The sequence below is a fragment of the Podarcis pityusensis genome (assembly GCF_964106645.2).
Source record: "Podarcis pityusensis genome assembly, chromosome: 12".
NCBI lineage: Eukaryota > Metazoa > Chordata > Lepidosauria > Squamata > Lacertidae > Podarcis > Podarcis pityusensis.
The window spans coordinates 3,132,300-3,146,665 of NC_138037.1; the positions used below are offsets into that span (position 1 = coordinate 3,132,300).

The window sequence follows — 14,366 nt, forward strand, 5'->3', positions numbered from 1 at the left end:
GAATCCCCCACACCTGCCTGCCCCCTGTCCCCCCCCAAAAACAGTACTTCTCTCTTGTCAGGATTCAACCTCAATCTGTGAGCCGCCATCCATCCTCCAACTGCCTCCAGGCACTCACACAAGACCTTCACCGCCTTCACTGGTTCTGATTTAAAAGAGAGGTAGAGCTGGGTGTCATCCGCATACTGATGAACACCCAGCCCAAACCCCCTGATGATCTCTCCCAGCGGCTGCATGTAGATATTAAAAAGCATGATGCACTGCTTCAGCCAGAATCTTTTTAAGACTCGCTTCATTTCTGTGGTTGTAAGTTGCTTCAAACCGTTTCTTTAAAAAGCACTTTTATTGACTATTATCCTGTTAGCCCAAACCACAAGACGGATCCTGCCGCCGGAGAATCAGATGGTTCTTACGCCAAACTGTTTTCGGCATTGCGTTTTAACATAACCCACCTTAGGGTGAAGGGCACAACAACAACAACAACAACACACAAAACAGGTGAAAAATGGTCCCAACCAGGAGAGCTTACGTTGTGCAGAGAAGATAGGAGTTGGGGTTACGGCGTGTGTGTTCGTGTGAATTGACAATGAAAAGAAAGAATGGGGAAATTTGGAGTGCACGGAGGCCAAAGGTGCCAACTCCCTGAGGCCCTGGGTGCCGAAGCACCCACAAAATTCCCCATGAAGGGGCCCACAAATTTCGATGCCAAGGCCATGCATACCACATGGCACCCACAGCCCCGGGCACCCACAGCCATAGCTGAGGGGCTAAGTTGGCACTCCTGCATAGGGGAGCTGGTAGGATGAGGCCTAAAGTCAGGGCCATCTTTACCCGGGGGTGCAAGAGGTGCGGGGCACCCGGGCGCCCAATTCTGGGGGGCGCCAGGCACCTGCCCGCTGAAACCGCCTAAGCTCATAACTATCTACCTGTTATGCAATAATAAATAAGTTTCATCAAGCTAGAAAAACTAAATACCGTATTTTCCTCCTAAAAAGTAAGGGGAAATGTCTGTGCGTCTTATAGAGCAAATGCGTGGTCCCTGGAGCCGAATTGCCCAGGGGCAAAAAGCAGATCATGCTTTCCCCCCCTTTTTTTCTTTTTTTGAAAGAGGGAAGTGGATGTTGAAACAAAGTCGTTGATCGGCAAGCGATCAGGAGGGAGATAAGGCTGCTGGTAAAGGAGGCTGCCAGGGGAGGGTGGGGAGGTAAAGACAGTGAACTTGCAAGGAAAGGAGACAAGAATACTAAAAACAAGCAATGAGGAGAGAAATTAGAAGAAAAGGAGGAGCAAAAAACTGCTCCAGCTAAGGAAAAGACACTAAGGCAAACAAGAGGGAAGGGGGTGTTGAAAGGAAGCAGCTGATTGGTGGGATCGGGAGAGAGATAAGGGATGCTAGAGATAAAGGAGGCTGCCTGGGAGGGGGGAGGTAAAAGCACATGGATCCTCAGGATTTTTGCATTGGGTCACCCCAAATTCACCATCAGATCACATAGCATGTCCATGGCTACAGCCTGCAGCAAAAAATTCACGCATCCACTGTTTCGTGGGGCTGCAATGGCGCAAAAACGTGGTTACAAAGCACGGATCCACATGGATCCACAGGATTTTTGCACTGGGCTACCCCAAACTCACCGTCAAATCCCATATCATGTCTGTGGCCACAGAATGAACCACAAAAATCATACACCTACTGTTTCGTTCAGAATATTTTTTCCCTTGTTTTCCTCCTCTAAAGATTAGGTGCGTCTAATTGTCAGGTGCGTCTTATGGAGTGAAAAATATGGTGCATATATACCTAGGTATTACCGAAATATATACCTACTGTTTCACTAAAGGACTTTTGACTTTGTGTGCTCATTTACCAAAGACGCACCACATTAGTGGTGATGCTTGTCATTCTCAACAGCGGCGTGCACGCAAAATTAACTCTTCCATCAAAATATTATGTTATGTATTGTCTTGAGCTGCTATGCGACAGCGGGGTCAGCGGCACCTTTGACACCTTTGGGGGCGGCTAAACTAAATTTGGGGGTGCCAGGCGGATCTTCGCACCCCGGCGGCGCATATGCTAAAGACAGCCCTGCCTAAAGTGCTGGGGTGGGGATCGGATGGGAAGACGCAGCGGCTTTGAGGATCACATCACATTTACAAAATTCTTCTGGGTGATGCACCCCCCCCATTCTGCTCCTGCTGACCCCCTTATTGCAAAGGAGCAGTCCAAGGAGGAGGAGGAACCCCCATCTGAGCCTTGTGAGGTTATTTTTGGAGAGGTTAAGGCAGTTCATTTGCTCTCTCTCTCTCAGCTTCGAAACCTCCAAAACAGATTGAAGAAAATCAGCCTGAGCTTTCCACCTCCACGTGGTCCTGGGGGTGGGATGCTAATGGGTCTATCCCCTGTTAGGATAAGGCATGGGTAGGCAAACTAAGGCCCGGGGGCCGGATCTGGCCCAATCCCCTTCTAAATCTGGCCTGTGGATGGTCAGCATGTTTTTATATGAGTAGAATGTGTCCTTTTATTTAAAATGCATCTCTGGGTTATTTGTGGTGCCTGCCTGGTGTTTTTACACAAGTAGAATGTGTGCTTTTATTTAAAATGCATTTCTGGGTTATTTGTGGGACATAGGAATTCTCTTTCTTTCTTTTCAAAATATAGTCCGGCCCCCCACAAGGTCTGAGGGACAGTGGACCGGCCCCCTGCTGAAAACGTTTCCTGACCCACCCAATACTTATACTTTTATTTAAAACGCATATCTGAGTTATTTGTGGGGCCTGCCTGGTGTTTTCACCTGAGCAGAATGTGTGCTTTTATTTAAAATGCATCTCTGGGTGATTTGTGGGGCATAGGAATTCGTTCATTATTTTTTTCCAAAATATAGTCCAGCCCCCCCATAAGGTCTGAGGGACAGTGGACCGGCCCCCTCCCCTGCTGAAAAAGTTTGCTGACCCCTGGGATAAGGTTATCAGACGTCCCCGTTTCCTGGGGACAATCCCCGGATTTACCAATCAGTTCCCATACAAAATACATTGAAGTTGAAAAGTGTCTCTGGGTTCACTGGGAAAAAAAATCTGGTAACCTTAAGTTAGGAGCCGAACACAACAATATTCTCTGTTGGCAATTGTTTGTTTTGCGGAGGTTACCCACCCCCAGGAAAGCGAGTTCAACAAGGGTGAAGGGAACCAAATCGCTCCAGTTATTATTGCCTGGGGAAATGTACGGTAATTCGTCTCCTCAGTTTGTTCACCTATAGTAGTGGTTCCCAAATAAGGTGGTGGCATAACTTAGGGGGCACTAAGAGGTAAGGGGGTGTTTCAGGGAAGTGTTGTGGGGTGTGAACGACTATCAGACTATCACTGTTTCAAGTGCATCAGTTTCCTCTAATTAAGTAAACGAAATCATTTTAATTGGATGCTGAATAAACGTGCCATTAAAAGTTACCGGTTCAAATTTTGCTGTGTTATTCCCTTCCTGGGTGGGTCGCCCCAGCTGCTATTCTGAACAGATTTTATCGAAATTCGGAGGGGGAGGGAATACAATGATTAATATTGGATATATTTTTATCAAAACCGAGAAGCTGATCTAAATAAAAACACAGAGCAGAAAGAGAGAGGGGAAAAGAAAGAAAGAAGATTAAGCGGCGAAAGAGGGGGGGGGAATGAAAAAAGATGGAAAGGAAAAGAAAGAGAAAGAAAACTTCTTTATTTGTCAGCTATATTTTTGTAGGATAGGGGGCACTGGGGATGAATTTTTGTTACCTGTCCTGAAAAAAAGTTTGGGAAACCCTGGTTTATATTAAGGAGCTCTGCACTGCAGGGTACTTGCTTTGAATGATATTAAATCACAGAATCATGGAGCTGGAAAGGACCACAATGGTCATCTGCAACCCCCTGCGATGCAGGAATCTTTTTGCCCAACGAAGGATTCGAACCCAGGACCTTCAGTCTCACGCTCTGCCAACTGAGCCAGGTAAACAGGTCCTGATCTCCTACTGCCTGTTGCCCTGAACATTGGGATATTTGTTTCAGCATCTTTGCGGCACTGGTGGAGCTGGGACGTCCCAAGTCGATCTATGCCAACATGGACTAACCTAAGGCCCCGGGGCGGATCCGGCCCAATCGCCTTCTCAATCCGGCCCTCGGACAGCCCGGGAATCAGCGTGTTTTCACATGAGTAGAATGTGTGCTTTTCTTTAACACGCATCTCTGGGTTATTTGTGGGGCCTGCCTGGTGTTTTCACATGAGTAGAATGTGTGCTTTTATTTAAAATGCATCTCTGGGTGATTTGTGGGGCATAGGAATTAGCTCATTTTCCCCCTCAAAGTATAGTCCGGCCCCCCACAAGGTCTGAGGGACAGTGGACCGGCCCCCTGCTGAAAAGGTTTGCTGACCCCTGGACTACTTGCTTAAGCATGATGTTGGTACCCAAGAAGGACCAGTCAGCAGACAGACAGTATTGCATAGTGGTTAGAGTCTCGGCCTAGGACCTGGGAGAAGACCAGGGTTCGAATCCACACCCGCCCATGAGGCTCACTGCCTCTCAGCCTAACCTACCTCACAGGGCTGTTGTGGAAATTAAATGGGTGTGTGTGTGTGAGAGAGAGAACCATTTTTGCCACCTTGAGCTCCTTTGGAGAGAGAAAAGGTGTGATATAAATGTAATTTTAAAAATATATAAAAATCCCGAAACGCATCTTGCGGTGGAGAATCCGCCCCCCCACCCTCAGCAGACGGAGCAGATCATTTTAACCCACGTCTAAACCCGTCTCTTCCTGGCCAACCGTTGCCACGGCAACTGGGCACTAAGCAAGAACCATGGCAACTGGGTCCAAATGCTTCTTCCTGCTGTCCAAATATGGCAGCAGGATCTTGGAAGGACCTGGAAGTGTCATCCCAAGGCAGGTTGATTATTATTATTATTATTTTAATTTTTTTAAGTACCAGGGTGGACCAACGGCCCTTAATGGTGAGGAAAGAAATAGAAAGATGGAGGTGAATTGCCACTTGGTTCAAGAGTGGGGAGGAGGAGGAGGAAGCCTCAGGGGGCAGCAACAGTCTGGAAGCAAATTCAGAAGCGCTGCAGGATAATAATAATAATAATAATAATAATAATAATAATAATAAAATAATAATAATAATAATAATAATAATAATAATAATAATAATTCTATTATTTGTACCCTGCCCACTTGCCCCAGCCATTCTGGGTGGCTTCCAACATAATAAAACAAACATAATAAACAATCCTAGTTGCAGCGACGCCCTGTCCCAGCCAGACCCCTGCAGAGATTATGCAACCACCTTATAATTACACAACAATTGTAACTTAAGATGCATTGCAACGCTCAGCCAGTGTGGTGTAGTGGTTAAGAGCGGTAGTCTCGTAATCTGGTGCACCGGGTTCACGTCTCCGCTCCTCCACATGCAGCTGCTGGGTGACCTTGGGCTAGTCACACTTCTCTGAAGTCTCTCAGCCCCACTCACCTCACAGAATGTTTGTTGTGGGGGAGGAAGGGAAAGGAGAATGTTAGCCGCTTTGAGACTCCTTAAAGGGATTGAACGGCGGGATATCAAATCCAAACTCTTCTTCTTCTTCAGCGCAGATTACCAGGAGTTCAGCTGGATCTGCTATTCTCTGTGCACGTCCATGGGTAAGCGATTTCGAGTGCTCTAATATCTTATTTCGGAGCGAGTTAAGTTGTCCCGTCGCACGTAGCAGAATTCGAACCCCATTCCCTTGAAAACGGAAGCACCTGGTGCTTTCGGGATTCCTAAACACTTAGCTTTGGAGTGTCTGGAATGACTTCTCTCACATTTTAAGCTCACACCTTCTTCCTGTCCCCAGTGGCCAACTCACCTCCTTGCACTCTGATTGACTCCAAACCATGGCTGAAAAGCTCCCCTTCTGTGATGACTTGAGTGACTCTAGGGCAGGAACCCCCAAACTCGGCCCTCCAGATGTTTTGGGACTACAACTCCCATCATCCCTGAGGACGGGTCCTGTGAGCTAGGGATGATGGGAGTTGTAGTCCCAAAACATCTGGAGGGCCGAGTTTGCCTATGCTTGCTCTAGGGCGCTGGAGAGAGGGACCCCGCTGCAGAAGGAATAAGATTACACCACTGGGGAGCAGAGACAGAAGTGTGGTCCAGGCTTTGTTGCACTGTAGTGCAAGGATGTCTCTCCCAGCTGGTGGGGTTTTTGTGCGTGCGCGTATGAACATATTTTACCATTTTTCATTGACACAATAATTACCGTATTTTTCGCCCCATAGGAGACACTTTTCCCCCTCCAGAAATGAAGGGGAAATGTGTGTGCATCCTATGGGGCGAATGCAGGCTTTCGCTGAAGCCTGGGGAGTGAGAGGGGTCGGTGCACACCGATGCCTCTAGCTCTCCAGGCTTCGGGAAGCTATCTGCAAGCCTTGCGCGCCCGGCGGGAGGTCCCGCCGGGCGTGCGAGGCTTGGGGCGGCAGCTTGCCGCCCGAAGCACAGGGAGCCCTCCAGAGGGCGCCCCGTGCTTCGGGCAGGTGTGCGCAAGGCTTGGGGCTGCAGCCGCGGCTGGGGGGGGGGAATAAATTTTTTTTATTCATTTCCCCCCCAAAAAACGAGGTGCGTCCTATGGGCCGGTGCGCCCTATAGGACGAAAAATACGGTAACGGTGGATTTATACTGGATCAATCTACACATCATCCCTTTGTCCTTTGATGCTTTCTTTAATGCAACCACTACTATGCTTTAGGGACGCGGGTGGCGCTGTGGGTTAAAACACAGAGCCTAGGACTTCCTGATCAGAAGGTCAGCGGTTCGAATCCCCACGACGGAGTGAGCTCCCATTGCCCGGTCCCTGCTCCTGCCAACCTAGCAGTTCGAAAGCACGTCAAAGTCCAAGTAGATGAATAGATACCACTCCAGCGGGAAGGGAAACGGCATTTCCGTGCGCTGCTCCGGTTTGCCAGAAGAGGCTTAGTCATGCTGGCCACACTGTACGCCGGCTCCCTCGGCCAATAAAGCGAGATGAGCGCCGCAACCCCAGAGTCAGCCAAGACTGGACCTAATGGTCAGGGGTCCCCTTTACCCTTTATATGTATATATGTGTGTATATATATATATATATATATATATGTGTGTGTGTGTGTGTGTGTGTGTGTGTACAACCAGATTATCAATCAATATATCCATTTACATTCCCCCCCCCCTTCTTTATCTGTCAGCTATATTTTTGTAGGATAGGGGGCACTGGGGATGAATTTATGGAACCTGTCCTGAAAAAAAAGTTTGGGAAACCCTGGTTTATATTAAGGAGCTCTGCACTGCAGGGTTCTTGCTTTGAATGATATTAAATCACAGAATCATGGAGCTGGAAAGGACCACAATGGTCATCTGCAACCCCCTGCGATGCAGGAATCTTTTGCCCAACAAAGGATTCGAACCCAGGACCTTGAGTCTCACGCACTACCAACTGAGCCAGGTAAACAGGTCCTGATCTCCCTTGGTCCCTGCTCCTGCCAACCTAGCAGTTTGAAACCACGTCAAAGTGCAAGTAGATAAATAGGTATCGCTCGGGCAGGAAGGTAAACGGCGTTTCCGTGCGCTGCTCTGGTTCGCCAGAAGCGGCTTAGTCATGCTGGACACATGACCCGGAAGCTGTACGCAGGCTCCCTCGGCCAATAAAGCGAGATGAGCGCCGCAACCCCAGAGTCGGCCACGACTGGACCTAATGGTCAGGGGTCCCTTTACCTTTAAGGTAGTCTCTATGGGAGTATATTGTATTTAATTATGGGGTATCCGAGTTTTTAGGGGGCTAACCAGGCTGGGATAGCAGGCTTGTTGGTTTTTGAATGTCTGGTGTCGATTTTTTCAATTTCGCTGTTTTGTATGGGACAATGACAATATCGTATCATATCCCTCTCCCTCAGTCCTGTTTTCCTGCTTGATAATATACATTGCCGTAAACCTTTGGGCTGGTGGGCTTGCTGAGCTCTGCAGAGAGCGCCCAAGCAGGGAAGTGTACACTATAGCTCCGTAGGACGCCCCTTTTTCTGAGTGAGGGGTTTTGGGTGAGATCGGTGCTTTGATTCATTGAGCCGCCTCAAAGGGGGAGTTCCTTCGAGAGCTGCCTTATCACCTTACAAAGCAAGTCGCCCCTCTTTTCTCAAGACACACGTCTCGCCATCTGGAAGGCGACCTCTGACGGCCCCCAGACTTGACCTGAGTCTTTAGAGACTGGGTAATCGATTCCCTCCACTCCGCCCTGCGGTGGGCGACGACATCTGTCTTTTGCAATCCTCCCCCTCTTGTGTTTTCAATGGGATGGGGAGCACGAGAGAGAGAGAGAGAGAGAGAGAGAGAGAGAGAGAGAGAGAGAGAGAGAAGATGGTCTCAGAGCATTAAGTGTTCAAGTATAGGTTCACGGATGGAGCCCAAAGCTGTTAAGAGAGGAAGGAGTTAATCTGGGCCAGCCTTCCAAAAGCTACGGCTCTTTGAATGCCAACTCCCGCCAGCACAGGGCACCTGTGCATGCAAAGAGTTCCTTTTCCACACCGCCGACTTATTGCAACCACAAAGTGCCCTAAGGAAGTTACATTATCCTCCACGAGGGCCAGGGCCTTCTCAGTGATGGCTCCGACCTGGCGGAATGCTCTGTCCCAGGAGACCAGGGCCCTGCAGGATTTAACTTCCTTCCATAGGGTTTGCAAGACAGAGCTATTCCACCTGGCTTTCAATGTGAACTTAGCCTGATCTTTTATTCCCCTTCCTTTCCCCTTTTTATGAAGATTACCCGCTCTGGGATCCTACAGCTAATTCTCCCCTGGTCTCCTCGCTGGCCCAAATAGGACTAATTTAGCCAGCTAGCCCTGGTGATCATCTAATGTTTATTGGATGGATTTCCCCCCTAAACTGGACCGAGGCTGTTTAGGGCTTTAAAGGTCAGCACCAACACTTTGAATTGTGCTTGGAAATGTACTGGGAGCCAATGTAGGTCTTTCAAGACTGGTGCTATGTGGTCTCGGCGGCCGCTCCCAGTCTCCAGTCTAGCTGCTGCATTCTGGATTAGTTGTAGTTTCCGGGTCACCTTCAAAGGTAGCCCCATGTAGAGCACATTGCAGTAGTCCAAGCGGGAGATAACTAGAGAGTGTACCACTCTGGCGAGGCAGTCCGCGGGCAGGGAGGGTCTCATCCTGCGTACCAGATGGAGCTGCCCTGGACACAGAACTGACCTGCGCCTCCATGGACAGCTGTGAGTCCAAAATGACTCCCAGGCTGCGCACCTGGTCCTTCAGGGGCACAGTTACCCCATTCAGGACCAGGGAGTCCTCCACACCCGCCCGCCTCCTGTCCCCCCAAAACAGTTCTTCTGTCTTGTCAGGATTCAACCTCAGTCTGTTAGCCGCCATCCAACCTCCAACCGCCTCCAGACACTCACACAAGACCTTCACCGCCTTATGTTACTACCTGTCTGCAAGGACCCACCTGTGTTCTCTCCTCCCTGTCCAAGGAAGCAGGCGCTTCCAGAGGAGCCCAGCAGATCAAGGAACCGCAGGATCCAGGATGCTACTGGGAGCAAGCAGCCCCAGGCAGCTCACATGCCACCGGGGTGAACAAAGGGGCCCTTATGGCAATCCACTGCACTATTCATAGACCTGCAGGCTTTGGATGGGAGAACGAAACTGCCCTCTGCAGCTGGCGCAGAGATACAACACAGCTTCAAGGCTCAGCACCAAGTTTGCTCTGGAGATACCTGGTGGAGATGGCATGGTTGGTAGCACCAGCCACCAGTAGCCTTGCAGATCTGAGCTTTCTCACCCGTGCTTAAAGCAGACAACCTGTTCTGCTCGTGATGGTTGCTGCAACATACCCTGCAACCGTCCCGATTTTCCCAGGACATCCTGGAATTACAGAAGAATGTCCCAGCTTCCGGTTTTGACCCTGCAGAAGCCAGAGCCTAGTACGAAAAGAGTATTACAACTGATTAATGACTTTGGTCGGGTGGCTGGATTTAAATTAAATAAACAGAAAACTAAGGTTTTGGGAAAAAATTTGACTGATACAGAGTCAGAACGGTTTCAGAATGAGACGGAACTTAATGTGGTTAAAAAAGTAAAATACCTAGGGGTAAACATAACAGCAAAAAACCTAAGTCTATTTAAGGATAATTATGAAAAATGCTGGGTAGAAATTAAGAGAGACTTAGATAGTTGGTCAAAATTGAAACTTTCTTTGTTAGGCCGAATTGCTGCTATCAAGATGAATGTATTGCCAAGGATGTTGTTTTTATTTCAAACACTTCAGGTTTTGGACAAGACGGAGTGCTTTCAGAAGTGGCAGAGAGATATTTCTAAGTTTGTCTGGCAGGGCAAAAAGCCCAGAATTAAGTTTAAGATATTAACTGATGCAAAACAAAGAGGGGGCTTTGCCCTGCCAGATTTAAAGTTGTATTATGAAGCCGCAGCGTTCTGCTGGCTAAGAGACTGGCTACTTCTTGAAGACACTGATGTGTTGGATTTGGAAGGGTTTAACAATGCTTTTGGATGGCATGCATATTTGTGGTATGACAAGGTTAAAGCAAATAAGGCCTTTAAGAACCATATTGTCAGAAAATCACTGTTTAATGTCTGGACAAAATATAAAGACTTGCTGGAAAATAAAACCCCAAGGTGGCTTTCACCTTTGGAAGCCAAGGCCCGAAAAAGACCCAGTATGGAGGCCAAATGGCCAAAATATTGGGAAATTCTAGAAAAAGATGGAGACAATTGGAAACTGCAGAGTTTGGAGAAAATGAAGGATAAAGTGCGAGACTGGTTACATTACGCTCAGATTAAAGAAGTTTTTAAAAATGACAAGAAATTAGGGTTCCAGGTGGAGAAATCGAAAATAGAAACAGAATTGTTAGAACCTAAGAGTAAGGTACTTTCAAGGATGTATAACTTGCTGTTAAAATGGAACACACAAGACGAAATGGTTAAATCGGCTATGATAAGGTGGGCGCAGGACATTGGGCATAACATTATGTTTGAGGACTGGGAAAGGTTGTGGAGTACTGGATTGAAATTTACTGCATGTAACGCTTTGAAAGAAAATGTAATGAAAATGATATATAGATGGTATATGACCCCAGTCAAACTTGCAAAAATTTACCACCTGACTGACAATAAGTGTTGGAAATGTAAAGAGTGTGAAGGAACATTCTTCCACCTCTGGTGGACTTGCCCTAAAGTGAAGGCGTTCTGGGAAATGATTTATAATGAACTGAAAAAGGTATTTAAATATACCTTCACTAAGAAACCAGAGGCCTTTCTTTTGGGTATTGTCGGCCAAGGGGTGGTAAAGAAGGACCAGACATTTTTTATGTATGCAACAACAGCAGCAAGGATACTACTCGCAAAGCATTGGAAAGCTCAAGATCTACCCACACTGGAAGAATGGCAGATGCAACTGATAGACTACATGGAACTGGCCGAGATGACCAGCAGAATTCGAGACCTGGGAGAAGAGAGGACTGAGGAGGATTGGAAGAAATTTAAGAACTATTTACAAAAACATTGCAATTTGAGTGAATGCTAAACAGGATGCTAGATCAATATAACTGAGCACCACTAAACTTAGAAGACTTTAAGAAAATAAGTGAGATTGAGAAAATATAACTTTTTTTGAGAAGTAGAAGATTATGAAGCATAGAAGGGATATAAGATTGCAAATAAGATAATAAATTGCTGACAAAATGCTAAAACGATGAAAGTGGGAGCGGGAGATGTGAGGAAGTCCAAAGAAAATGTGAAATTATGTCAAGATATATGTTACATTGTTTATTATGTGTATTGCTATTGTAAAACCCAATAAATTTCTATAAAAAAAAAAAAAAGAATGTCCCAGCTTCCAAAAGGATCCTGGGATATCCCGCCATCCGCCAAGCTTGGGGAGGAATATGAGCTGGCAGCCAACGGTTGCTTGCGGTGGTGCAAGGCTCTCGTGCAAGTCAGCTAGCTTGCGCGGCCTTCGGCATTGTGGCCCCACACGAGACAGCCGACTCGCACAAGAGCATGGCGCCCAAAGACATGGGTGCTGATTTTCTTCAGTGGAACGTTGGAGAGGATGCTGTAATTATTTTATGTTATTTCGTTCATTAATAAACAGCATAAACCAAAGAGAAAAGTAAAGGTAAAGGGACCCCTGACCGTTAGCTCCAGTCGCAGACGACTCTGGGGTTTTGGCGCTCATCTCGCTTTACTGGCCGAGGGAGCCGGCATACAGCTTCCGGGTCATGTGGCCAGCATGACTAAGCTGCTTCTGGCAAAACCAGAGCAGCGCATGCAAACGCCGTTTACCTTCCCGCCGGAGCGGTACCTATTTATCTCCTTGCACTTTGACGTGCTTTCGGACTGCTAGGTTGGCAGGAGCAGGGACCGAGCAACGGGAGCTCACCCCGTCGCGGGGATTCGAACCGCCGACCTTCTGATCGGCAAGTCCTAGGCTCAGTGGTTTAGACCACAGCGCCACCCGCGTCCCTTTAAACCAAAGATAAAAGGACATTAATAAATACAATTGCAGCAGATTGGAAACAACTTAAGGTTGGGCATTTTCCTTGAGCTTGTTGTTCCAAAACATTGCCCAAAAATGCCCATTTTCCCATAAGCGCGTTAGGCTGGTTGATATGAATTATTTTGCAATAAGTTAGCTTAGTGGTAGTAACAATGAACCAAATTTTCTCAATCCAATCAGATATAGTAGGAGATATGCTTCCCCCCACCAGTTATTAGCTATTATAATCTTGATAGAAGTTAAAAGGTTGAACACTATTTCTTGTTAGACGATGATATACCCTTGGAACCTGAAATATTTCTGCTTGGTTGTCTGAAAAAAGACATTATTCCAGAAAGTAATCATTTTAATTGTTCTATTGCCGTTTTATTAGGGGTTTGGCTTTTGGCGTTTCTTTCGTTCTCAGCTAGGCTCGCCACCCAGTGAGCTTCACGGCTAAGCAGGAATCCGAACCCTGCTCTCCCAAGCCACAGTCTAGCACTCTAACCACTGCACCGCACTGTCTCTGTACTGTACCATTGCAGCCATTTCATTGTACCCTTGTGAGCCCTCTTCAAAATTTCGATGCAGAAAGGTGGGACAGAAATATTCTGAAGGGATACGCGGCAAAACCAATCCGTGTTCCGGAGGCCTTCTGTCTGCGACCCGCCAGGGCAGTGAGAGAATTGCATCAAGCCTGCCCACATCCCCAGATTACACCTGCAGGTTTTTGGTCTGTGCCAACAGCAAACCCTCGGATGAATCAGTTGCAATGACTTGGCAGTCCCTTGTGACTTTGATCCTCTAGCAGCTTTGAGGATCAAACTGGGCTTGCCAAGTCATCGCCACCTCCCGCTGCTTAATGTTCAGAGCGCAGCCTGTTTGATGTTTGGGAAACGCTTCGCTCCAAAGCCACTGTCCACCTGAAGAAGAAAAAAGATTCACATGCTCCTGGGCCCTGCTCCTTCCTCAGAGCATCTTGGGAGATTGAAAGATTGAAAATACCGTATTTTTTGCTCTATAAGACTCACTTTTTCCCTCCTAAAAAGTAAGGGGAAATGTGTGTGCGTCTTATGGAGCAAATGCAGGCTGCGCAGCTATCCCAGAAGCCAGAACAGCAAGAGGGATCGCTGCTTTCACTGAGCAGCGATCCCTCTTGTTGTTCTGGCTTCTGAGATTCAGATTTTTTTTCTTTCTTGTTTTCCTCCTCCAAAAACTAGGTGCGTCTTGTGGTCTGGTGCATCTTATAGAGCAAAAATACGGTGCATTAAAATGTCACACATTAAAAACTTCCCTGAACAGGGCTGCCTTCAGGTGTCTTCTAAATGTCAGGTAGTTGTTCTCTTTGACATCTGGTGGGAGGGCGTTCCACAGGGCGGGTGCCACCACCAAGAAGGCCCTCTGCCTGGTTCCTGTAACCTCACTTCTCACAGAGAGGGAACCGCCAGAAGGCTCTCGGAGCTGGACCTCAGTGTCCGGGCTGAACGATGGGGGTGGAGACGCTCCTTCAGGTATACTGGGCTGAGGCCGTTTAGGGCTTTCAAGGTCAACACCAATACTTTGAATTGTGCTCGGAAATAAAAACCTCTGCGTGAGGAACGGACGCATATGGCCTTGAGTGCACACTCACATAAATGTGTGGAGGGTGTTTACAGCTTGCCATCTCACATGCCAGAGAGAGGAACGTAAGAAGGCCAGCGCATCATGCCAGTGGCCTGTTCTCACAGTGGCCAACCTGCAGGCCGGATCTGAACACCTCCATATATGCCACTTTGAGCTCCTTGGGGGGGAAAGGTCTGATATAAATGCAATCAAATAAATAAAATCGCACTGGTTAGGACCCCAATGCAGTTTC

General features: G+C 47.6%; 1 protein-coding gene across 3 annotated transcripts in view; it reads right to left on the reverse strand.

The window, feature by feature from the left end:
* Nucleotides 1-14,366, reverse strand: part of LOC308459024 (unconventional myosin-Ig-like) — an 85,814-nt gene that overhangs the window by 1,059 nt on the left and 70,389 nt on the right. The window contains exon 22 of one of the 3 annotated variants that reach the window (XM_080974017.1): nt 47-145. The exons of the other annotated variants lie outside the window; for them this stretch is intronic. Coding sequence (XP_080830143.1) covers nt 115-145 — 31 coding nt within the window. The 3' untranslated portion in view covers nt 47-114. Of the gene's footprint in view, nt 1-46; nt 146-14,366 lie in introns of those variants that run through there. 3 annotated transcript variants of the gene reach the window in all.